Consider the following 27796-nt stretch of genomic DNA (forward strand, 5'->3'; position numbering starts at 1 on the left):
TATGTTTTTTGACAGCATGCCTGCTTTCACGTTCAATGTTTTGATAATGTACGTTGATGACAACAAACACGCGACTATTGCATTTTGAAACGGAGACATTACCATTTAAGGAAGAAAGGACAAGTCACGTTTAGGATATTATTGCGATATGCAAGAAATGCCGGAATCACAGCCGTCTAAATGTGAGGGGGAGCGGAATCAAGAATGCATCCTACAACAAACAGAGACGGTTAGCGTTGGCAATATAGTAATATTTTTTCCCCTCTGTATAGCTAGCTACTTCAACTAATTGCACCATCTAGCCTTCTCATGAGTGTTTGTGTGGTCACATTTGGAAACATTAACTGTAATACTACAATGGCGTACGGGGTGTTCATTCAGTGTCTACTGCAGGTGGCCAGCTGCATATCGTGGAATCCACTAACTCGGTTTTGTGATGATGGACCATCCACACGCTAGCGGTCAGCTAGCTAACTACTGTAGCTACAAAGAGTAACGTTAATACTAAATGCGAAGCCTAGTGATGCTGTCTTCAATGTATCGTTATGCTTTTCAAATTCTGAAGCCAGCTAGAGAAAGAGTCCATTGACCCTCCAGCACATGACACTGCTGTGGCTTGAGTAATTGCTTAATTGGGCTAATTAGTTAGTACAGTATATCACCTGCCACACATAACAGGTGAACCAATCACATGACAAGTTGCATGCATCAACCGCATTTACTGGCTGGCAGCAGATTACTATAACATACGATGTGGTTAGCTGATGCGTAAAATACCTATCCAGGCTTTGTAACATCTGGCATGAGTCTGCAACATCTGAGCAGGTGAACAGGACCAAAGGAGGTGTACCTGCCAGATTACATTGCAGATGCCTGCAAGATCTCACAACGCCTGGACAGGTATTTAACTATCAGCTAACCACATATGATATAGCCATCTGATGCCCCACTGCAAAGTCGATGACGTGGCACGCAACCATTGGTTGACACAATGCAACGCCTTCACAGTTCACTTCTAGCCTGGAAGGCACTCTTGGTGTAACAGTCAAGACGTTGGTTTCTCCCATGGAGACCCGTGTTCAGATCCCGCCCATGAAAATGGCGCCCTACATGGGGCGCTATCTCATGGGGAAGGAGGTCAAAGGGGGTTGAATGTAGTGAAAGTATGTAGTTAAGCTGTGGAGTTAGTTTACAGCACGTTCTTACATCTGGGCCACCATAATCACAATGTTCTTCAACTGGTCGTTCAGAACAGCACCGTTTCTGTTGAATCAAACGTTTCACACCATTGTGTTCTGCTGAACGTGGCCCAGGTTTGACACCCTTTTTAGAGATATTATGTTCTGATAATCAGAATATAGTGGTATCAACTAAAATATATTTATACTGAACAAAAATATAAACGCAATAATTTCAAAGATTTTACTGAGTTACAGTTCATATAAGGAAATCAGTCAATTTAAATAAATAAAGCCCTAATCTATGGATTGCACATGACTGGGCAGGGGCGCAGCCATGGGTGGGGCTGGGAGGGCATAGCCCGCCCACTTGGGAGCCAGGCCCAGCCAATCAGAATGAGTTTTTCCCCACAAAAGGGCTTTATTACAGACAGAAATACTCCTCAGTTTCATCAGCTGTCCTGGTGGCTGGTCTCAGACGATCCCACAGGTGAAGAAGCCGGATGTGGAGGTCCTGGGCTGGCGTGGTTACACGTGGTCTGCGGTTGTGAGGCCGGTTGAACATACTGCCAAATTATCTAAAACTAAGTTGGAGGCGGCTTATGGTAGATAAATGAACATTTAATTATCTGGCAACAGCTCTGGTGGACATTCCTGCAGTCAGCATGCCAAATACACTCTCCCTAAAAACTTGAGACATCTGTGGCGTTGTGTGACAACTGCACATTTTAGAGTAGCCTTTTATTGTCTCCAGCACAAGGTGCACCTGTGTAATGATCATGCTGTTTAATCAGCTTCTTGATATGCCTCACCTGTCAGGTGGAAGGATTATCTTGGGAAAGGATAAATGCTCACTAACAGGGATGTAAACCAATATGTGTACACAATTTGAGAGAAATAAGCTTTTTGTGCGTATGGAATATTTCTGAGATATTTTATTTCAGCTCATGAAACATGGGACCAACACTTTATATGTTGCGTTTATAATTTGGTTCAGTGTAGTAGGACAATTCCACAGTAACGGAATTACGCTGTGACTCAGATTATTCACTTTAAAATATTTGAACAATTTACAGTGAAAATTTCACAAAAACACATTTACTGGAAGAACTGCAAAGTTTGGTAACAGAATTACGGTAAAATCTCCCTCAGTTTTTTTTATGCATCCACGTTTTCCAAAAATTCTGTTAAATATTGTTGTGAAAAATTGTCCTTATCCTCAGTAAAAAATAAAGTACTTCCAGAGTTTTTGTAGAATCAAGATAGACTTTATTACACAAGCAATACAGCCAAGCTGGTCTGCAGAGCAACTAACTGTCCATCCCTCAGTTCACAGTTTATATACAGTTTCATTCTTGCTCATAATACACGCCATTGTTTCCAATCTTAACATCTTGACCGCCCCACCCATCATGTTTATTCTTTAATAGTGGCGCAATCTGGCTTCTCCTCCTTCTATTCATTCAGTTTTTGAAAACAATAGTGGCGCAACCAAACCTTATTATGTAAAAAATAACTCAATTTCCTGGCTCTGTTTTAACCCTTCAATCTAATAACAGGTCAATTTCTTGGCTCTGTTTCTGTTTTAACTCTTTAATTGGCCATTTCCTCCATAGGCATAATCAAATAAGAGTCGTTTCCTTTCTCTGTTTTAAGGCCTCTTCCTTTTGCACCATACTTAGCTTGTTATGTTTTCTATTCTTGTGTGAGAGGGAGTGGTTAACTGTAATTAACTGAAAAATCTCCAATATATCCCCCCTTTGGGACTTTATATGTCCCACACATTCCAAAACAATATAAGGGTTTATTTTCCATAATATCCCAAAACAATATGTGTTTCAAGAGAAGTTAACTCAAAACAATATGTGTTTCTACTTAAAACAATATAAGTATTAGTATCCTAACACATTAAAATACATAAAAATATTGCAGCTTTGTTTTAACCATAGGCAGTTATCTTGCAATTGTATAAGCAATACATTAAATAATGAGTCCCTTTATAATATCATCCCTTATGTTTTACAAGGTCTAGTAATGTGTGCTCTCACTCGTGGACACCTCCCTGACAACTTTTTCTGAATTAAAGCAGAACCTGTACAGGGGACTAAGAGCCTGGTCCATAGACCTTGTAACACTTGTAACCAGATTCCCTTTGCTACCTTCATACATATGCTACTTATGCAATTAAATAGGGAGGCCTAACTTAATTTATCCATTGTTATTGTTATCTGGTTATAATTTAAACTGCTCCCTGTTATCTCCTGATGCCCATTTCTAGGGTCTTTATCATCACTAATGTAATATGGAACAGGATATAAGTCTGGGAGATTGATATCCCCTACTCCTGTTCCCTCCAGCTGTTGCTGGTCCTTGTAGTCATGACAAGCCCATCCTCCTCCTGCCACTACCCCATATAGACATTCTGGATTTTTATAAGGCCAGTCATGTGGTCCTCATTTGATGTTGCAGGGCTTCCCACTAGCATTTGTATAATGTCCTGGTTTCCCTGGGACTGGGATCACCTCTGTCAAGTTAATGTCCCATTCGGTTCTGGTTCTTATGGTCGTTCTCCTCACAGTCATTTGTTTTACCGTGGTTTGGACCAGGAGTGATTTCACCAAAGGCATTCATTATGCAGCAAAAGACCACTCCCATTACCACCAGTGTTACGCCTGACATGATTGCCATTTTTGCAACATAGCTCCCCACTTTTCCAGAGTTAAGTCCATCCAGTCCCAGATGTGAGCATCATGCCCAGCATTGTCCTTAACTTCCTGTCTAAGTCCTTTAAGTTTAATCATATCTTCATTAAAGGATCCTTCTGGGGCGGTGTTATTGGGGATAAAGGTACAACACTGTTCCCCAAACATTACACAAACTCCTATTTTTTTCCGCTAACAACCAATCCAACTCCTGTCTGTTTTGCCAAGTAATTCTACTGGTTGCTTCTACTTGCTCTCCCATGGCTGTCAGTGCAGAGTCTGTGTAGTTGATAAACCTCTGTTGATTATAGTAAATGTAATTTATCCACTCTTGCTAGGTGATATCCAGAGAAATATTGATACGAATCCTGATGCGATCTCATCCCTTGCCTTATATTCCTTTGGGTTCCCTCTTGGTTGTCCAATCACATCCAGATAAACTTTTGGGTCAGCCTTACACGCTCTTCTAACTCTTTTTAGGGTGATGTCTTGATTGTCATTTCCCAAGGGGTTCCAATCTACTATTACCTCTTGTTGCACCAGCTGCACCCTAGCGCAAACCCCTTCCCATTCCTTCGGTAATGTTGCTCTAAGTTGTCGTCCCTGACAAACCCAGAATAAATCTGCCACTGCCTCTGTCCTCATATGGATCAATTAGGGGCAATGCCAGGGTCTGATTCTGACAGTGTTCTGGCGTCACTACTTGTTTTCTGCTTGTTCCTGCTGCCTGATACACAGTCCTTTTTGGTGTATCCGCGTTCCAAGAGGTATTCTTGGTTAGATGCCAGATAACGCCACACTCACCCTTAAATGTCCCCAGGTTGTGTTTCCCATTTGTTCTATTAAAACACTCATATGTTTGCTTATAGTCCATGTGATAGTTATCAGGAGTTTCCATTCTTTTAGGGTCTATCTTTATGTCCAGCTGTTTGCACCCCTCTCCCCACCCTGTTCGACTGTAGTATTTTCGATATTCCGAGCTGTCCAGAGATGACAAACATTCTGCTGGACAGTACGGCCTCTCCCAGTCTTTTAGATTACGGAAGTTGTGGTTAAAGTCAGCACATTCCTGGTAACTGTGGGGGTTAGGCATAACTACATATTCCTTTAGCGGAGAGGGAGTGCATACCAGACAATTTTCCCTCTTCAGGTTTAATGCAGTATATTGTGTCCACTTCTACCAACCATTACCCAGCGCTTCCCTCCATGCCCTTTCTTTTCCATCTGTTGTGATCCTTATCTCTGGTTCAGTTCTAGTTGCCCAGGGAATCATTATTTCAGTATTGCCTCCTGGGTCTTCCGTGCTTGTAATTACTACATCATATTGTTTATCTAGGTCTAGGGCTGTTGCTCTTATGTCTATGGTCCACCTGTCTCCTTCTGTGGTCATTTTGATATTACAGTTATTATTGCCGTCCCATGTGATTTCCCCATGTTCCTGGTGATGGGCCCACCCACACAGTTGAACTTCTGACCCTCGTTCTTTAATAACAACTCCTTTCTGTACTTCCTTCGTGGTTCTTGCTTGTGCAGGAATGTACAATCTAATCCTGTCTGTTTCTCTTCTTTGTCTTGTTCCTGTGCCTTTCACTCTTGCCAGTATGCCATTTTCCTTATTCAGTTGTTTTAGTTTCCAATTTCTGTTAGGGGGACCAGCCAAGGGTAGAGAAATCAATGGTGGGGAATTCTGGTGACTCTTGGAGTTATGGGATGTCTTGGACATCTGTAGGGTCTTGGAGGTCTGGAGAGTCTTGGAGGTCTGTCCCTCTACCGAGGGAATCAACCAGAGTACGTAGCTCATCAACAGCACTCCTACTGCCATCCTCCCCCATCTCCTGATTTTGGCCAGCTCCAGCAGAGAGTGGTGATTCTGCTTGGGCTTCCATCCCTTCTCCTTTTTCTTCAGTCTCTGTCTCCTCTTCTTCCCTATCGGGTGTTTCAGCATCCTCAGCTCCCTAATTTCTAGGTCGTTGGTTTCCGTGTGGTACTCCGGTGCAGTGGTTTAGGTGATACCAGGTCGAACTCCCCTCTATCCGTATGGCTGTTGGTGTAGCCTGGGTGACAATGTATGGTCCCTCACGTCTCGGTTCGTTCCACTTCCTTCTGAAGACCCGGACGTAGACCTTGTCCCCTGGCTTTACTGGTCGTGGTGTTCGCTACTGGTTCTGGAACTCTGCTTTTCTCCTGTAGGTAGATAACTTCATGTATAGTAGTTAGTCCCTTCCCAATTGTTCTAAAGGTGGGCCCTCATACGGCCCTCTAAGAACTGGCACTGGCATGGGTCGACCCGTAAGCATTTCATGTGGTGTTAGGTGTGTTATTCTGTTAGTTTGCATGCGATAACTCAATAGTGCCAAAGGTAAGGCATCTACCCAGTTCAACCTCGTGCTGTCACAGATTTTTCTAATCTTCGCTTTTATAGTTCCATTTACCCTTTCCTCCACCATTCCCTGAGATTGAGGGTGGTAAACACATCCCAATCTTTGTTTTATGCGCAACTGCTACATCACTAGTTTTACCGTTTTCTGTATAAATGCTGAACCATTGTCTGAACTGATTTCCGTCGGAATTCCAAATCGTGGCATCACTTCTCTTGTTAAATTTTTTACTGCTGTTCCTGCCCCTAGAGTTTTGGATGGAACTGCTTCCACCCATCTTCTAAATCTGTCAATTATTTATGTACCTTTTCCCATAAATTGGTCTTATCATATCCACATAATCTTTTACAAAATGTTTAAATGGTCCCTCTGGTACTGGAATATGTCCAATTGGTGCCGTTATTCCTTTTCTAATATTATTTTGCACGTCTACTGTTGCTTGCATATATGGAGACCAGAAACCTTGTTTTCTAATTTTCCTTATTACCTCCCCCCTTGCACAATGGTCAAAACCATGTGCATTTGTAATAAGTAAGTTCAGAAGTGTTGTAGGAGCCACTATATTCCTTGTTGCTCCTCTTTTTCCCACATAATATGCTCATTTATGTTGGCTTTGTCTTGTATTCTTATTATATAATCTATTTCTGGGGCCGCTTCTATGAAAATAAGTGGGGCCTGTATGGCCACTTTACATTTAGATGCTATTTTGGCCACCTCATCTGCCACATTATTTCCTCTGGTAATGTATTCCTTTCCTTTCTTGTGTGCTTGACATTTAACAATTGCTATTTGTTTTGGCCTAATTAATGCAGTCATAAGTTATTGTATTTGTTCAAAATGCAGAATTGGGCTTCCATCTGTTTTCCTAAATCCTCTCTGTTTCCAGACTGCTCCAAACAGGTGACATAATCCATGTGCATATGCTGAATCAGTGTAAATATGTACTATTTTATCCCTTCCTTGGTTACATGCTGCTGTCAGTGCTCTTATTTCTGCTAGTTGGGCAGAACATGGTTGGTCACAATTTTCACTTTCTATGGTGTAGAATTGGTTGTCTAATCCTTTCCTTACTACTGCGTAACCAGCATGATTGCCTTCATCATCTCTAAAGCAAGACCCATCCACAAACAATTATTCCGTAGCTCCTAGGATTGGAATTGACAATAAATCAGGTCTCAATTTAGTGAACGTCAAGGATTCTACTATACAGTCATGTGGGTCACCTTCAGTTTCTATTGGTATCCTCTCTGCTGGGTTAACTGTAGTAAATCATTTTATGGTTACGTCTGGATAGGTCAGTAATGTCAAATGCTCCAATACCCTGGCATTGGTCAGTACACATTTTCTTTGCTCAATTAATTCAGTTATTTTATAATGAGTATAGATCACCACTGGGTACCCCATTGTAATTGTGGATGCTTTATCATATGCATACTGTACAGCTGCCAATCCCTGGTAGCATGGTGATACCCTTGTGCTACCGAATCTAATTTAGCGCTGTAAAATGCTATTGGCTGCTTTCTTCTTCCTGCACATGTTTCTTGCATCAGTACTGCTGTTGCAAATCCCTGACAGCGGTTTGCTACATACAGTAAAAAGGGTTTAGTGTAGTCTGGAGTTCCAAAAAATCGACATGCATCAACATATTTTGATCGGGTTTTAATCTGCGATTTCACAGCCATCCTCATGCACTGTTGCACCTGGCTACTACACTAATCTAGTGAGCACTATTGGAGCTCTGCCCAAGCAAGGAATTTGATTGGTTTGACGTGTTGCGAGGCCTCATTGATTTACCCCGTGTTCCCACCCCTATTTAGCTATTTAGCTATTTTTCTGCCATGAATTTCCCCAGGCTTCCCGTTTTAGGGAAGCTTGGTTCGCGACGAGGCTAGTCCAGGCCAGACCAAATCTGAAACAGTCATAGACGTTTATGTTTCACAAGTTTGGACATCACAGCATCGCACAGTAGAGTAGGGCAGGGAATTACCAGGGACCTCACGATACGAGATTATCACGATACTTAGGTGCCGGTACGATATGTATTGCTATTCTCACGATTCTGTATGTATTGCGATTCGATACTGTGATTTTATTGCGATTCAGTGTTCCAAACATATTGCTCACCATATGTTTGCTGCAGAGGAGCAAGAGAGAGCCATGAGAAAATGATCAGTCAAGGAAATTAAAGTGCTGAAAACAAATTGGCTCCCTATTTAAAAAGAAGATAGAGAACACGCTGTGAACACAAACTGGCATTTTTGTGTAGGTAAAGCCAACTAGCGCAAAAATTATATTGCAATATTATCAAAATGATACCATATTATCCCATCACCACAGTAGAGTAGAGTTCAGTACACTACAGTAGAGTACAGTAAAGTAGATATGTACAGTACAATACAGTGCATTATACTGTACTGAACGGTACTGTAGTACTGTTCTTTACTGTTCTCTGCTGTGGTCTACTGTGCTGTCCAAACTTGTGAAACATAGACGTCTATGATTGGTTCAGATTTGGTCCGGACAGGGCAGACTGACCAAATTTCAACTACTTTTCAACGTCCATCGACGTCCGGTGTCAGTCGGTGTTCGGTGGATGAGGATGCTTGTTACAGTAAATGGAAAGAGGGTAGGTGGTAGATGTCAGGAAGAGCTGGGAGAGGTGACATTAACTGGAGAGAGAGGGACAGCGAGGAAGAGAGAGAGAGGGTGAGAGGGAGGGGTTGTTCAGACTGTTTTCACAGTCTTGCTTTGACCACCAGAAAGACAAAGAAAACAGTTATGAGCTGAACATAATAGTATGCCAGTGGAAGGGAGGATAGTAGCAGGTGACCGAACTGTGGTTTGGGACTACTATGATTTCCCATTGTAGCCAATTCAATTGCAGTAATTCCATTACAGATTATTCAGTAATTCCATTACGGAAGTGTTTTAATCACTTAAAGCTGCAATATGTCTCTTTTTGGGCAACCCGACCAAATTCATATAGAAATGTGTTATAGAGCTGTCATCCTCATTGAAGTGGTAGATCTGTTCTATGTGCACTATTTCTATGCTTCCCGTTCTTAAGTTTTGATTTTGCGTCTTTTACTTTCGGTTTTGTACATTAGTATCAAACATCTAAAACTACAATATTTTTGGTTATGGAAAATATATTTCACAGCAGTTTAGATGGTACAATGATTCTCTACACTATACTTGCTTGTTTTGTCACACAAACTGAAATTAGGCAAACTATTAGAATTTTAGCAACCAGGAAATGGCGTAGTGATTTCTGCATAGTTCATTTTTTATAATTCATAAACAAACTTGATATCAGTAAAAACACTATAATTGGTAGGTCTACCTTTACTTGTTACTTCTGTGAACTTTCATTATCCTCCCTCATGATGGAGATACATTTGAAAATAGCTTAAAGATATGTGGGTTTTTGGTAACGGAATTACAAGGCACAAGGCAATGTTTGTTAAACTTAGAGAACGCAACTAATTTCTCCAAAACTAAATATAGTGTTGATATTAGTTGGCAGGGGTCTTTACTTCACATTTGTGTTTTGATATACAGTGGGGAAAAACGTATTTAGTCAGCCACCAATTGTGCAAGTTCTCCCACTTAAAAAGATGAGAGAGGCCTGTAATTTTCATCATAGGTACACGTCAACTATGACAGACAAATTGAAAAAAATAATCCAGAAAATCACATTGTAGGATATTTTATAAATGTATTTGTAAATTATGGTGGAAAATAAGTATTTGGTCACTTACAAACAAGCAAGATTTCTGGCTCTCACAGACCTGTAACTTCTTCTTTAAGAGGCTCCTCTGTCCTCCACTCGTTACCTGTATTAATGGCACCTGTTTGAACTTGTTATCAGTATAAAAGACACCTGTCCACAACCTCAAACAGTCACACTCCAAACTCCACTATGGCCAAGACCAAAGAGCTGTCAAAGGACACCAGAAACAAAATTGTAGACCTGCACCAGGCTGGGAAGACTGAATCTGCAATAGGTAAGCAGCTTGGTTTGAAGAAATCAACTGTGGGAGCAATTATTAGGAAATGGAAGACATACAAGACCACTGATAATCTCCCTCGATCTGGGGCTCCACGCAAGATCTCACCCCGTGGGGTCAAAATGATCACAAGAACGGTGAGCAAAAATCCCAGAACCACACGGGGGGGACCTAGTGAATGACCTGCAGAGAGCTGGGACCAAAGTAACAAAGCCTACCATCAGTAACACACTACGCCGCCAGGGACTCAAATCCTGCAGTGCCAGACGTGTCCCCCTGCTTAAGCCAGTACATGTCCAGGTCCGTCTGAAGTTTGCTAGAGTGCATTTGGATGATCCAGAAGAGGATTGGGAGAATGTCATATGGTCAGATGAAACCAAAATAGAACTTTTTGGTAAAAACTCAACTCGTCGTGTTTGGAGGACAAAGAATGCTGAGTTGCATCCAAAGAACACCATACCTACTGTGAAGCATGGGGGTGGAAACATCATGCTTTGGGGCTGTTTTTCTGCAAAGGGACCAGGACGACTGATCCGTGTAAAGGAATGAATGAATGGGGCCATGTATCGTGAGATTTTGAGTGAAAACCTCCTTCCATCAGCAAGGGCATTGAAGATGAAACGTGGCTGGGTCTTTCAGCATGACAATGATCCCAAACACACCGCCCGGGCAACGAAGGAGTGGCTTCGTAAGAAGCATTTCAAGGTCCTGGAGTGGCCTAGCCAGTCTCCAGATCTCAACCCCATAGAAAATCTTTGGAGGGGAGTTGAAAGTCTGTGTTGCCCAGCGACAGCCCCAAAACATCACTGCTCTAGAGGAGATCTGCATGGAGGAATGGGCCAAAATACCAGCAACAGTGTGTGAAAACCTTGTGAAGACTTACAGAAAACGTTTGACCTGTGTCATTGCCAACAAAGGGTATATAACAAAGTATTGAGAAACGTTTGTTATTGACCAAATACTTATTTTCCATCATAATTTGCAAATAAATTCATTAAAAATCCTACAATGTGATTTTCTGGATTTCTTTTCCTCATTTTGTCTGTCATAGTTGACGTGTACCTATGATGACAATTACAGGCCTCTCTCATCTTTTTAAGTGGGAGAATGTGCACAATTGGTGGCTGACTAAATACTTTTTTCCCCCACTGTATTTCTAATACCTTTTAAGACGTTTAATGGTAGATGTTCTCTAAGACCCCTTTTCCATCTGTTTGAGCAGAAATCAAAGCCTTTGTTTATTCCTAATTTTTAGAATGGGAAATGGTTGAAAAATGTATATGCTTGAATAAAAACTATTTTTTTAAATATATATGTATGTATATATAGGATCTGAAGGATCTGGAGAAGGTCTGTATGGAGGAGTGGGCCAAAATCCCTGCTGCAGTGTGTGCAAACCTGGTCAAGACCTACAGGAAACGTATGATCTCTGTAATTGCAAACAAAGGTTTCTGTACCAAATATTAAGTTCTGCTTTTCTGATGTACAGTGGGGAAAAAAAGTATTTAGTCAGCCACCAATTGTGCAAGTTCTCCCACTTAAAAAGATGAGAGGCCTGTAATTTTCATCATAGGTACACCTCAACTATGACAGACAAATTGAGGGAAAAAAATCCAGAAAATCACATTGTAGGATTTTTAATGAATTTATTTGCAAATTATGGTGGAAAATAAGTATTTGGTCACCTATAATAAAGCAAGATTTCTGGCTCTCACAGACCTGTAACTTCTTCTTTAAGAGGCTCCTCTGTCCTCCACTCGTTACCTGTATTAATGGCACCTGTTTGAACTTGTTATCAGTATAAAAGACACCTGTCCACAACCTCAAACAGTCACACTCCAAACTCCACTATGGCCAAGACCAAAGAGCTGTCAAAGGACACCAGAAACAAAATTGTAGACCTGCACCAGGCTGGGAAGACTGAATCTGCAATAGGTAAGCAGCTTGGTTTGAAGAAATCAACTGTGGGAGCAATTATTAGGAAATGGAAGACATACAAGACCACTGATAATTTCCCTCGATCTGGGGCTCCACACAAGATCTCACCCCGTGGGGTCAAAATGATCACAAGAACGGTGAGCAAAAATCCCAGAACCACACAGGGGGACCTAGTGAATGACCTGCAGAGAGCTGGGACCAAAGTAACAAAGCCTACCATCAGTAACACACTACGCCGCCAGGGACTCAAATCCTGCAGTGCAAGACGTGTCCCCCTGCTTAAGCCAGTACATGTCCAGGCCCGTCTGAAGATTGCTAGAGTGCATTTGGATGATCCAGAAGAGGATTGGGAGAATGTCAGATGAAACCAAAATAGAACTTTTTGGTAAAAACTCAACTCGTCGTGTTTGGAGGACAAAGAATGCTGAGTTGCATCCAAAGAACACCATACCTACTGTGAAGCATGGGGGTGGAAACATCATGCTTTGGGGCTGTTTTTCTGCAAAGGGACCAGGACGACTGATCCGTGTAAAGGAAATAATGAATGGGGCCATGTATCGTGAGACTTTGAGTGTAAACCTCCTTCCATCAGCAAGGGCATTGAAGATGAAACGTGGCTGGGTCTTTCAGCATGACAATGATCCCAAACACACCGCCCGGGCAACGAAGGAGTGGCTTCGTAAGAAGCATTTCAAGGTCCTGGAGTGGCCTAGCCAGTCTCCAGATCTCAACCCCATAGAAAATCTTTGGAGGGAGTTGAAAGTCTGTGTTGCCCAGCGACAGCCCCAAAACATCACTGCTCTAGAGGAGATCTGCATGGAGGAATGGGCCAAAATACCAGCAACAGTGTGTGAAAACCTTGTGAAGACTTACAGAAAACGTTTGACCTGTGTCATTGCCAACAAAGGGTATATAACAAAGTATTGAGTAACTTTTGTTATTGACCAAATACTTATTTTCCACCATAATTTGCAAATAAATTCATAAAAAATCCTACAATGTGATTTTCGGGAAAAAAAATTCTCATTTTGTCTGTCATAGTTGACGTGTACCTATGATGAAAATTACAGGCCTCTCTCATCTTTTTAAGTGGGAGAACTTGCACAATTGGTGGCTGACTAAATACTTTTTTTCCCCACTGTATCAAATACTTATGTCATGCAATAAAATGCAAATTAATTACTTAAAAATCATACAATGTGATTTTCTGGATTTTTGTTTTAGATTCCGTCTCTCACCGTTGAAGTGTACCTATGATTAAAAATTACAGACCTCTACATGCTTTTAAGTAGGAAAACCTGCAAAATCGGCAGTGTATCAAATACTTGTTCTCCCCACTGCTCAAAAAAATAAAGGGAACACTAAAGTAACACATCCTAGATCTGAATGAATGAAATAATCTTATTAAATACTTTTTTCTTTACATAGTTGAATGTGCTGACAACAAAATCACACAAAAATTATCGATGGAAATCAAATTTATCAACCCATGGAGGTCTGGATTTGGAGTCACCCTCAAAATTAAAGTGGAAAACCACACTACAGGCTGATCCAACTTTGATGTAATGTACATAAAACAAGTCAAAATTATGCTCAGTAGTGTGTGTGGCTTCCACGTGCCTGTATGACCTCCCTACAACGCCTGGGCATGCTCCTGATGAGGTGGCGGATGGTCTCCTGAGGGATCTCCTCCCAGACCTGGACTAAAGCATCCGCCAACTCCTGGACAGTCTGTGGTGCAACGTGGCGTTGGTGGATGGAGCGAGACATGATGTCCCAGATGTGCTCAATTGGATTCAGGTCTGGGGAACGGGCGGGCCAGTCCATAGCATCAATGCCTTCCTCTTGCAGGAACTGCTGACACACTCCAGCCACATGAGGTCTAGTATTGTCTTGCATTAGGAGGAACCCAGGGCCAACCGCACCAGCATATGGTCTCACAAGGGGTCTGAGGATCTCATCTCGGTACCTAATGGCAGTCAGGCTACCTCTGGTGAGCACATGGAGGGCTGTGCGGCCCCCAAAGAAATGCCACCCAACACCATGACTGACCCACCGCCAAACCGGTCATGCTGGAGGATGTTGCAGGCAGCAGAACGTTCTCCACGGCGTCTCCAGACTCTGTCACGTCTGTCACATGTGCTCAGTGTGAACCTGCTTTCATCTGTGAAGAGCACAGGGCGCCAGTGGCGAATTTGCCAATCTTGGTGTTCTCTGGCAAATGCCAAACGTCCTACACGGTGTTGGGCTGTAAGCACAACCCCCACCTGTGGACGTCGGGCCCTCATACCACCCTCATTGAGTCTGTTTCTGACCGTTTGAGCAGACACATGCACATTTGTGGCCTGCTGGAGGTCATTTTGCAGGGCTCTGGCAGTGCTCCTCCTGCTCCTCCTTGCACAAAGGCGGAGGTAGCAGTCCTGCTGCTGGGTTGTTGCCCTCCTACGGCCTCCTCCACATCTCCTGATGTACTGGCCTGTCTCCTGGTAGCACCTCCATGCTCTGGACACTACGCTGACAGACACAGCAAACCTTCTTGCTACAGCTCGCATTGATGTGCCATCCTGGATTAGCTGCACTACCTGAGCCACTTGTGTGGGTTGTAGACTCTGTCTCATAATACCACTAGAGTGAAAGCACCGCCAGCATTCAAAAGTGACCAAAACATCAGCCAAGAAGCATAGGAACTGAGAAGTGGTCTGTGGTCACCACCTGCAAAACCAGTCCTTTATTGGGGGTGTCTTGCTAATTGCCTATAATTTCCACCTGTTGTCTATTCCATTTGTACAACAGCATGTGACATTTATTGTCAATCAGTGTTGCTTCCTAAGTGGACAGTTTGATTTCACAGAAGTGTGATTGACTTGGAGTTACATTGTGTTGTTTAAGTGTTCCCTTTATTTTTTTGAGCAGTGTATATATGACTCTTGGCTTTCATTTGACACCCAATTTAACATACTCCTATGAACTTCACATGCTGGTGGTCATGGGTCCGTTTTAGGTGGAAATGCCCAGTATCGGCTTCATTCTGTATTTTCCACCTATAGAAAAATAGAAGATTGAAATATCACTAGATGTTATTTCACTGTTGTCAGAGGGATGCACAAATAAGACTGTGTACAGCTGAACTGCTAAAATACTGGGGTTTTAGGATTATTCCAACATATCGGATTGCCTTATTTTCTAGCTCTGCCTTGTAGAAATGTTTGTTGTGTACACTTTAATAAATGCAGGGACCTGTTAAATCCGGGAACCGGTAAATGATGTAAACTTCATTAATATTCAAATTGAAAATGCATCAACGTAATGTTTTCTGCATCTCTTCAAATGTGATGTGGCATATAACAACCCAACTTCCACGGTAAAATAATTGACTAAACACGATTCAATTTGCATATTAATGAGTGAGATGACAGATTATAATATTTGCCCTTTTTTCCCTTACCCTTCTATAATTTCAGGCATCTTATTTTCTTGGAATAGCTAATAGCTTTGAAAAAACAAATGGATAACTTTAAGAACAATGAAACCTAATTTTTTATTGAATGTTCATCAAAGCCTTTCTAGTGACATTTTTGTTTCCGTGTGAGAGGAATTCTAAGTATGTACACTGAACAAAAATATAAACTCAACATGTAAAGTGTTGGTCCCATGTTTCACAAGCTGAAATAAAAGATCCCCAAAATTTTCCAGACGCACAAAAGCTTATTTCTCTCAAAGTTTGTGCACACATTTTTTTAGTGAGCATTTCTCCTTTGCCAAGATAATCCATCCACCTGACAAGTGTGGCATATCAAGAAGCTGATTAAACAGCATGATCATTACACAGGTGCACCTTGTGCTGGGGACAATAAAAGGCCACTCTAAAATGTGCAGTTTTGTCACACAACACAATGCCACAGATGTCTCAAGTTTTGAGGGAGCATGCAATTGGCATGCTGACTGCAGGAATGTCCACCAGAGCTGTTGCCAGAGAATTGAATGTTTATTTCTCTAACATTTCTCCACCTCCAACGTTGTTTTGGAGAATTTGGCAGTACGTCCAACCGGCCTCACAACCGCAGACCACATGTAACCTCGCCAGCCCAGGTCCTCCACATCCGGCTTCTTCACCTGCGGGATCATCTGAGACCAGCCACCCGGACAGCTGATGAAACTGAGGAGTATTTCTGTCTGTAATAAAGCCCTTTTGTGGGGAAAAAACTCATTCTGATTGGCAGGTCCTGGCTCCCAAGTGGGTGGGCCTATGCCCTCCCAGGCCCACCCATGGCTGTGCCCCCGCTTTGTCATGTGAAATCCATAGATTAGGGCCTATTTTATTTATTTCAATTGACTGATTTCCATACTTGAACTGTAGCTCAGTAAAATTGTTGCATGTTGTGTTTATAGTTTTGTTCAGTATATATAATTAACCTCACCAGTTATGTTTTAGCCTAGCTTTTTTGGTAACTTGTTAAAGAAGTGTTATTTTACGCCTAAATGCTGTTATTTATCTTCCTTCTTGCTTCATATGTGTTTGTCACGCCGTTCTGTGAATGTCTGTTACCATTTTCTGTCAAAGGTGACACATTTAAACTTTGAAAAAGCTTTAAAATACACAGAGCCTTTGAGGAAATTATAGCTTTTTAAATGTCAAGTCTATTTTACATTTGTAAAAGTCCTATTGAAAAATGGCGGTTACCATTTCATTCTTGTAAGAACTACAATTTAATGATTTGAATGCCCTCTTCCACTTCTTTGGGATCTTAACATCTAGCTGCTGTATGGAGAAAAGTGGCAAAACGGCAGTGACAGAGCCATAGATAGGAGGTGTTATATGTGTACAGCAACCTCTTTGTTTCGTTGTAGCCACTACCCCATAATGACAAAGCATAAACAGGTTTTTAGAAATGTTTGCTCATTTATAAAAAATTAAAATAACATATCACATTTACATAAGTATTCAGACCCTTTACTCAGTACTTTGTTGAAGCACCTTTGGCAGCAATTACAGACTCAAGTCTTCTTGTGTATGACACTACACGCATGGAATTTATCCCATTCTTCTCTGCAGATCCTCTCAAGGTCTGTCAGGTTGAATGGGGAGCGTTGCAGCACAGCTATTTTCAGGTCTCTCCAGAGATGTTCGATCGGGTTCAAGTCCGGGTTCTGGCTGGGCCACTCAAGGATATTCAGAGACTTGTCCCGAAGCCACTCCTGCGTTGTCTTGGCTGTGTGCGCTTAGGGTCGTTGTCCTGTTGGAAGGTGAACCTTCACCCCAGTCTGAGGTCCTGAGCGCTCTGGAGCAGGTTTTCATCAAAGATCTCTCTGTACTTTGCTCCGTTCATCTTTACCTCGATCCTGACTAGTCTCCCAGTCCCTGTAGGAAGAGTCTTGGTGGTTCCAAACTCCTTCCACTTAAGAATGATGGAGGCCACTGTGTTCTTGGGGACCTTCAATGCTGCAGACATTTTTTGGTACCCTTCCCCAGATCTGTACCTCGACATAATCCTGTCTCGGAACTCTACGGACAATTCCTTCGATCTCATGGCTTGGTTTTTGCTCTGACATGCACTGTCAACTGTGGGACCTTATATAGACGGGTGTTTGCCTTTCCAAATCAAACATTTCTAAAAACCTGTTTTCGCTTTGTCATTATGGGGTATTGTGTGTAGGTTGCTGAGGATTGTTTTTTATTTAGTCGTGGTAGTGGGTTCGATCCCCGGGACCACCCATACACAAAAAAAATAACAATTATGCACGCATGACTAAGTCGCTTTGGATAAAAGCATCTGCTAAATGGCATATTATTATTATTATTATTATTATTTAGTCAATTTTAGAATAAGGCTGTAACGTAACAAAATGTGGAAAAAGTCAAGGGGTCTGAATACCTTCCGAAGGCACTGTATATCTAGGCAATACAATTAAAGTAGATGGAAAGTCTCTCAAAAGTGAGTCAAAACCATTCACTCATCAGTCATCTGCATTTCTCTTTCCTTCGCAGACGATGAAGATGGAGACAGATGTATTTAACCCTTCTCACACTGCAGAGCTCCAGTTCCTCAGGTCACGGGTTCGGGAACTGGAGAAAGAGAAGGCCGAAATGGCGGCTGAAAACCAATGGCTGCAAAACATGCTAGTAAAGGGTGAGGATGAGTAAGGTCAATATAGTTTTATAATGCAACTGCTCTAAATTGATCACATTCCCTCATGCATGTTTCTTCTTAACTTTGTGGTGTCATCCCTCAGAGATCCCTGGCCTGCTGTCTACCATGTGGCAGAACTTGGGCCAAGCCAACCAGCCCCCCAACCCTGCAGTATCCCCACAGGCTGTCTCCACGGCAACAGTGAGGGGCGAGAGCTACACATACACACACCACTCTGTGTCAGGACACTCTGGCCGAGGGTTCAGTCCCCCACTTCATCATCATCATCCCATGTCCAACCGCTCAGCTATGACTCAGGACGACGTGAATGGAAGCATGTCAAACTTTGGACCCAAGATGGCCGTCAGTGAGCACAGTGTGGACGGAGACTTTGAGCTGAGTGACATCGCAGAGGACGACGACCCCCACAGCTCTCTGTGTGGCTCAGCAACCGACCTACCCGGGATGAGGACATGCTCAGAGACACACTGTATTAGTGGGACTGGCCATGTAAGGAAACATGCTGTTCATTCCAGAAAAATACAGATTGTTAACGTAGCCACTATTAACATATCGAGACCTTGGGACTATAAGGTTCTATATGAAATGTTGGTCTAAAATGAGTTAGTCACATATAATTGATCTTTAGATGGTTCTTCATATTTGAACTTGGCACTATAAGGTTCTGTCTGCAATCCAATCACAAGCCTGAACAAATACAGAAAAAACCAACACTGTCAGAAATCTTCAAGTAAATTATGTTGTCACATCGTTGTTCAGTGATGACCGTAATTTTTCTGATGATCATAATACATTTCTTTATGTATTTGATGATGTGTTCTGACTATCTTGGTAAAATAGTGTTATTCTATCATTAATGTATTCAAATATCTATATTTATCTTAAAAACTGAACATGTCTAATTCAGAAGTGTCTTATATAACCTTATTGAACCCAGATTGACATTTCAGAGCCATAAGGTTCTATATGCAATTGCACCCCCCTAAAGAAACAGATTTACAAATGTCTCAGGATTTTGATACTCTGCACTTTAGGTATCTTTAAGGTGAGGACCTTCATGGGTTATGAAAGAAGAATTCAGTACAAAACAGTTCTGAGATCTGGGATGTAAAAACTTTGATGCTCAATATCTCAGAACTATTCTTTGTGCAGATAGAATCTAATAGTCCCAAGGACACGATATTGATCCTCCAAATGTTATGGAGGTGTAAATGGGTTTTGATTCTGATCACATTTGCACTGTCTCTCCCAATTGGCTGTGCAGGTAAACCAGGTGGAGGTATACCCAGGTTCCGGCGTCTTCTGTGAAATGCGGTCCTGGCACGCAGCCAATCAGACGCAGTCTCCCACGGCAATGGCGCGCATCCTGTTGCTGGGCGTGTTCGACATGGACACCCTGCTGAACAGCAACCTGCGAGGGGGGCGGAGCCGCAGACCAACCTTTCCCAACCACCGCACCGCCCTGGACCCACACAAGCTCAACGCCATCTATAGTACGTGAATACCTGATCCACAGCCTTACAAACAACCTTTACCACATTTCATTGTGGTAAAGGTTGCTTCTACACCTGCATTACTAGCTGTTTGGGGTTTTAGGCTGGGTTTCTGTACAGCACTTCGAGATATTAGCTGATGTAAGAAGGGCTATATAAAATAAAATTGATTGATTGATTGATTGATTGTATTTTTCTCCAAGTTCACTTGGTCATTCATTGATGAGTGAAAGCACTCACCTTCTCGATCATTAGAAAGATACAGTGGGGTCTGAAATGATTGACACCCGTAATAAAGATGAGCAGTAATGACTGTATAAAATAAATAATTCAAATAATATTATATTGTATAATATGCTCATAAAATTGGGAAATTATTTTATACTCATACAATTGCTCAGAAAATAGATTTTGTTTAACAAGTAATATTTTTTTGCTCAGAAAGGTAGGGGTCAAATATATTGACACCCCTAAAGATTCTTATAAATAAAGTAGTCCAACATTTTTGTATTTTGTCCCATACTCCTAGTATGGAATGACTACATCAAACTTGTGACTACAAACTTGTTGGATGCATTTGCAGTTGGTTTTGATTGTGTATCAGATTATTTTGTGCCCAATGGAAATGAATGCTAAATAATGTATTATGTTATTTTGGAGTCACTTTTATTATAAATAAGAATATAATATGTTTCTAAACAATTCTACATTAATGTGGATGCTACCATGATGATTATGGATAATCCTGAATAAATCCTGAATAATGATGAGTGAGAAAGTTACAGAGGGTCAAAGATCATACCCCCAAGACATGCTAACCCCTCACCATTTTCAATAACAGGGGAGGTTCTTGGGGGTATGTCTTGGGGGTATGATCTTTGACCCATAGGGGGCACAGGGGCACGTGCCCCCTCAGATTAGTCCTGTTTAAAAAATATATTTATATAATTAATATTTTTTGTTGTTGTTTCGCTATAATACTACTTGCCATCTAGCAATTTTATGATGTTGGCTTTAGCTAGCCCAGATAGGTTCCCAATCTCCCAACCTCTTAATATATATTTAGGGGTGTCAATCATTTTTACCCCTGCCTTTTTGAACAAAACAATTATTACTTGGACCAATGCAAGCCGGTCCAATGCAGCCATTTTTATCTCGATATTAAATCATTTCTAGGTAACAATTAAGTACCTTACTGTGATTTGTTTTAAATTAAAATGGTACAAAAATAGCTTCTTAGCAAAGAGAGATTTCTCAAGCAAGAATTTTGCTAGGACTGTCTGGGAGTGGTCTGAGTGGGGGAAAACTGAAAACTAGCTGTTATTTGCAGAGAGGTTTAGAACTCTTTCTTATTGATCTATTAACTAATTTTCTACCTGGTGATGTCACCAGGCAGGCCAAAACTTCATCCCACCACAACAGGCTGAAATGTCAGGCTGTATTTTCAAACAGCTCTTACACTAAAAAGGTATTATTATTATTTTCACAATTTCACAGTGTTATTCCAACCTCATAGTGTGGAAATACTTACTGAACAAAAAATTAAACACAACATGCCACAATTTCAAAGATTTTACTGAGTTACAGTTCATATAAGGAAATCAGTCAATTGAAATAAATGAATTAGGCCCTAATCTATGGATTTCACATGGCTGGGCAGGGGTGCAGCCATGGGTGGGCCTTGGAGGGCATAGGCCCACCCACTTGGAAGCCAGGCCCACCCACTGGGGATATATTTACAGACAGAAATACTCCTCAGTACCCCCCCCCCACCCACCCTCCTCGGACGATCCCGCAGGTGAAGAAGCTGGATGTGGAGGTCCTGTGCTGGCGTGGTTACACGTGGTTTGCGGTTGTGAGGCCAGTTGGACGTACTGCCAAATTCTCTAAAACGACGTTGGAGGCAGTTTATCGTAGAGAAATTAACATAAAATTATCTGGCAACAGCTCTGATACATTCCTGCAGTCAGCATGCCAATTGCACGCTCCCTCAAAACTCGAGACATCTGTGGCGTTGTGTGACAAAACTGCACATTTTCAAGTGGCCTTTTATTGTCCCCAGCACAAGGTACACCTGTGTAATGATCATGCTGTTTAATCAGCTGCTTGATATGCCACACCTGTCAGGTGGATGGATTATCTTGGCAAAGGAAAAAGGCTCACTAACAGGGATGTAAACAACTTTGTGAACAACATTTGAGAGAAATAAGCTTTTAGTGCGTATGGAACATTTCTGGGATTTTTTTATTTCAGCTCATGAAATAACACTTTACATGTTGCGTTTATATTTTTCTTCAGTGTATATAAAACACAGGAAGATCACGTTTTGGACTGTACAAACAAAATATTTTTATCTGAGCGATTGTACAGTGGCTTGCGAAAGTATTCACCCCCCTTGGCATTTTTCCTATTTTGTTTCCTTACAACCTGGAATTAAAATTGATTTTTTGGGGGGTTTGTATCATTTGATTTACACAACATGCCTACCACTTTGAAGATGCAAAATATGTTTTATTGTGAAACAAACAAGAAATAAGATGACAAAAAACAGAATTTGAGCGTGCATAACTATCCCCCAAAGTCAATATTTTGTAGAGGCACCTTTTGCAGCAATTACAGCTGCAAGTCTCTTTGGGTATGTCTCTATAAGCTTGGCACATCTAGCCACTGGGATTTTTGCCCATTCTTCAAGGCAAAACTGCTCCAGCTCCTTCAAGTTGGATGGGTTCCACTGGTGTACAGCAATCTTTAAGTCATACCACATATTCTCAATTGGATTGAGGTCTGGGCTTTGACTAGGCCATTCCAAGACATTTAAATGTTTCCCCTTAAACCACTCGGGTGTTGCTTTAGCAGTATGCTTAGGGTCATTGTCCTGCTGGAAGGTGAACCTCCGTCCCAGTCTCAAATCTCTGGAAGACTGAAACAGTTTTCCCTCAAGAATTTCCCTGTATTTAGCGCCATCCATCATTCCTTCAATTCTGACCAGTTTCCCAGTCCCTGCCGATGAAAAACATCCCCACAGCATGATGCTGCCACCACCATGCTTCACTGTATACATGTGTGGTCCTCTGTAGCTCAGCTGGTAGAGCACGGCGCTTGTAACGCCAAGGTAGTGGGTTCGATCCCCGGGACCACCCATACACAAAAATGTATGCACGCATGACTGTAAGTCGCTTTGGATAAAAGCGTCTGCTAAATGGCATATTATTATTATTACTGTGGGGATGGTGTTCTCGGGGTGATGAGAGGTGTTGGGTTTGCACCAGACATAGCGTTTTCCTTGATTGCCAAAAAGCTCAATTTTAGTCTCATCTGACCAGAGTACCTTCTTGCATATGTTTGGGGAGTCTCCCAGATGCCTTTTGGCGAACACCAAACGTCTTTAAGCAATGGCATTTTTCTGGCCACTCTTCCGTAAAGCCCAGCTCTGTGGAGTGTACGGCTTAAAGTGGTCCTATGGACAGATACTCCAATCTCCGCTGTGGAGCTTTGCAGCTCCTTCAGGGTTATCTTTGGTCTCTTTGTTGCCTCTCTGATTAATGCCCTCCTTGCCTGGTCTGTGAGTTTTGGTGGGCGGCCCTCTCTTGGCAGGTTTGTTGTGGTGCCATATTTTTTCAATTTTTTAATAATGGATTTAATGGTGCTCCATGGGATGTTCAAAGTTTCTGATATTTTTTTATAACACAACCCTGATCTGTACCTATCCACAACTTTGTCCCTGACCTGTTTGGAGAGCTCATTGGTCTTCATGGTGCCGCTTGCTTGGTGGTGCCCCTTGCTTAGTGGTGTTGCAGACTCTGGGGCCTTTCAGAACAGGTGTATATATATAGATCATATGACAGATCATGTGACACTTAGATTGCACACAGGTGGACTTTATTTAACTAATTATGTGACTTCTGAAGGTAATTGGTTGCACCAGATCTTATTTACGGGCTTCATAGCAAAGGGGGCGAATACATATGCACGCACCACTTTTCCGTTATTTATTTATTTTTATTTTTTATTTTTTTCACTTCACCAATTTGGACTACTTAATGTGTATGTCCATTACATGAAATCCAAATAAAAATCCATTTAAATTACTGGTTGTAATGCAACAAAATAGGAAAAACGCCAAGGGGGATGAATACTTTTGCAAGGCACTGTATTACTATAAAATAATGTAATTCCCCAATTTGTTTAGCATACAATATAGCGCAGTATTTTAATTATTTATTTTATACCGTAATTATTACATCTTTATCAAGGGTGTCAATAATTTTGGACCCCACTATATCTCACTGATACAGTTAAACTAGCATCCCAAAACGAAATCATTTACACATGCATTATTAGGTTGTGCTTGAGTGCTGTGCCATCGTAATTCAATTAAAAAAAGTTAAACGTGATTTAGAGAGGATGAGGATTGAGAGGGGGCGTGTGGCGGAGGCGGCCGGGCCCGTTTCCGATCCAGTAAGCCCCCTTCATTCATCATCATTTAGTTTTTAATGGCCTGACAGCTCTGGCAGGGCTGAAAAACGTCTGTGTTCCTTACTGTCACTCCTGCGACGTCCTCCCTCTTCCAACTGTTGTTGTGCTGTCGCTCTCTCCGTCCGCAGATGCCACTCTGGCCCGCTTCCCATTGGCCAGGAAGGGACAAATTGGCACCGGCATCAACTCCAAGCTGTCTGAGATCCGTTTCCGATCCAGGAGAGCCAACCGGGACCCCAGTTATCTATGAAGGACTGTTCCTGCCCACACACCAAGTTGTATTAAATCAACATTTTAGTTCTAGTATTTTATCACATTAACCGTTCAACTGTGTCAGTGTATGAGTACATGTGTGTGCAGAATGTCTTGCCTATGAATTGTTCCACATTGGCTTAAACATTGTCTTCTGCTGGAGGTTCTGTGGAAGAGAATGGCAAAAGGACTCAAAAGACGGGCTAATGATAGAGGAAGGATTCAAGGCCAGTGGAAGAACGTGCATAAGAAACGGCTTTGATGGTTAAATCCCCCCTCTGTCACCGGCCAACCATTAGTAAACCACACGTGAACAGTCCCCGGGGTAGTCTCTCTGACTGACAGAGATGCATAGATCCAGGACTGCTGATCCATGTGTGACCAACCAGTGGAGGACCGGAGGCTTCAGTCATGTCTTACCAGACAGACGCCTCTCTGTCATTGACCTCTACCCACTTAGACAAAGGAGGCGAGAGGGGATTGGAGGGACGCCAAACTATATTTCTCCATTGATTTCTCTGATCCTAGGTATTAAGCTCACTCCAAAAGCTCCATTACCACCCCCAGGTCTCCTCTGCACCCTCTCCCTCCATTCCTCTCCTTCTGCCTGAGAGGAGAATCAATCGTGGCCCCCGCCCAGCCTCCCCCGGAGGTGTCACAGCTCCCCATGCCTAATTGACCCCCAGATACTCTGAGCCTCCAGGAAGATGACAGAAGTCATTCCTTCATCTTAAAGGACTTAAACAGTGTGTAATTCTCCCCAAGTTCACCATGTCCACAGGGCCCACATGAAGAGAATATGAGTGGGGATTTGGCCTGATGCAGATATGAAGTATTGGATTAGATGTAAATGTTGGTAATGAGGAACGATCAAGTTGCTATTTTATATCCGGTTATATGTCTGACGTTCGAGATGTTGAATGTTTGATGTGAATGCATTGAAAGACTGCTGTTTTTCATTGTCCATCATGTTGTGTCCCTCTCTAGTCATCGGAACGATTTGAGAAATGACACATTGATCAATTGCTTAAAAGCTACTTCGTTTTCGGCAGATACATCACATCAAATTGGAAAATGACTTCTGAAATAAAATGCCAAAGAGAGAGGAATAGATCATAGGCAATGAATTACACTGAGTCACTAGCCCATTGATACATTGAAATATCCACTACAGTAGCCCACCTGGGTATTATTTGGTTGATACGTTGATCAACAAGATTACAACCTATTTATCTCTAGGCTTTCAACCATCTTAAAGCACAATCGAATTCCAATGGAAAATCAATGTCTGTTTTTTGGTTTAGTTCTCACCTAAATTTGTTATTGCTGTGCTTTCAACCATTTAAAAGCACAACAAAGTTCAAATGGGAATACAATGTCATATTTTGTTTATTTATACAACGACTTAATGTGTTATCACTGTGCTTCATTGAATATTACAACCAAATGACGTGGATTGCAGTTGAGATGATTAAAGTGCACGGTGTGCAGAACACAGTGGCTGTACAGTAACCCTATACATGACTTCAGAGCTCAGTCGTTCTGAACTTGGACACTGCGCAGAAGTTGCCCCCATCCCTCCCGCTAATTAGGCAACTTGTCTGAGTGAGGGAAATGCTGTAAATTACGAGGACTTGATGTACACTGAGTGTACAAAACAGGAACACCTGCTCTTTCCATGACACCCTGACCAGGAGAATCCAGGTGAAAGCTAAGATCCCTTATTGATGTCACCTGTTAAATCCACTTCAATCAGTTTAGATGAAAGGGAGGAGACAGGTTAAAGAAGGATTTTTAATGCTTGAGACAATTGAGACATGGATTATGTACGTGTGCCATTCAGAGGGTGAATGGGCAAGACAAAAGATTGAAGTGCCTTTTGAAGGGGTTATGGTAGTAGGTGCCAGGCGGGCCAGTTTAAATGTGTCAAGAACTGCAACGCTGCTGGGTTTTTCATGCTCAACAATTTCCCGTGTGTATCACAGTGGTCCACCACCCAAAGGACATCCAGCCAACTTGACACAACTGTGGGAAGCATTGGAGTCAACATGGGCCAGCATCCTTGTGGAATGCTTTCGACACCTTGTAGAGTCCATGCCCCGATGAATTGAGGCTGTTCTGAGAGCAAAAGGGGGTGCAACTCAATATTAGGAAGGTGTTCCTAATGTTTTGTACACTCAGGGTATGATAAAATAAGGATATATTTAATTTGCTCTGTTAAACCTACCCTTTGGAATGCCTTCGATAGCAACAGTGACGCTATTAGGTGGAGATTCCACAACAATAATTCTCTGTAGGGCTAGGTTAAAGGGATACTTTGGGATTTGGGCAATGAGGCCCTTTATCTACTTCCCCAGAGTCAGATGAACTCGTGGATGCCATTTTTATGTCTCTGTGTCCAGTATGAAGGAAGTTAGAGGTAGTTTCGCGAGCCAGTGCTAACTAGCTTTAGTGCAATGACTGGAAGTCTATGGGTATCTGCTAGCATGCTAACATACCCATAGACTTCCACTCATTGCGCTAACGCTAGTTAGCAACTTCCTTCAAACTGCACGCAGAGACATAAAAATGGTATCCACGAGTTCATCTGACTCTGGGGAAGTAGATAAAGTCTACAAAAAATCCCAAACTATCCCTTTAATACCCTGGATGGCGGACCAAAGGGATAGTAGATAGATCAACGCTCCAGTAGGAGGTGCTGCCCAACCTATTTTTTTTTTCTTCTTATAGTGGATATTACGTTGAAGATCTGACGTTGTTTCAAAGGTACAACAATTGGTTACCATGATGACATAATCCTGTGGTTGACAATTCACCCTCAAAACAACAGTTAAGGACTTTTTGCAAATCTAATGTATTTCCCACATATATTCTTCATCACAAATTACTTTGAAACAATGTTGATTTAACCAGTTTGTACCCAGTGGGAATTGACCATTTGCAGAGAGACACTCTGCTAAGTAGGCTACACATGCATGACTCTGCTCTTTCATCCTCAGGAGCCCCTAAGCTCAATTCAAAATGGAAATTGTGTCCATTAATACAAAATGGCCAATTACTATTTTTCATGATAACTTTTCAATGAATGAATATAATATCTTCATCCTGAACCCCTAACCCTAATCCAGTAATGTAGTCCCTCTCCCTATCCATTCCCTTCATCAGAGATGACCTGTAAAGCTTGTCAACGGTCTTTATTCACAGACAACATCAACACTGG

General features: G+C 42.0%; 1 protein-coding gene across 1 annotated transcript; it reads left to right on the forward strand.

Moving 5' to 3' along the window:
* LOC121553252 lies at positions 1-26073 on the forward strand. The gene is made up of 5 exons (XM_041866275.2): positions 1-229; positions 18193-18334; positions 18438-18844; positions 19620-19848; positions 24453-26073. The coding sequence occupies exons 1-5, from the start codon at positions 149-151 to the stop codon at positions 24572-24574; spliced, it is 981 nt and encodes a 326-aa protein (XP_041722209.1). The 5' UTR covers positions 1-148; the 3' UTR covers positions 24575-26073.
* The last annotated feature ends 1723 nt before the right edge of the window (positions 26074-27796 follow it).

Source organism: Coregonus clupeaformis, chromosome 37 (assembly GCF_020615455.1).
Source record: "Coregonus clupeaformis isolate EN_2021a chromosome 37, ASM2061545v1, whole genome shotgun sequence".
In the NCBI taxonomy this organism is placed as follows: domain Eukaryota; kingdom Metazoa; phylum Chordata; class Actinopteri; order Salmoniformes; family Salmonidae; genus Coregonus; species Coregonus clupeaformis.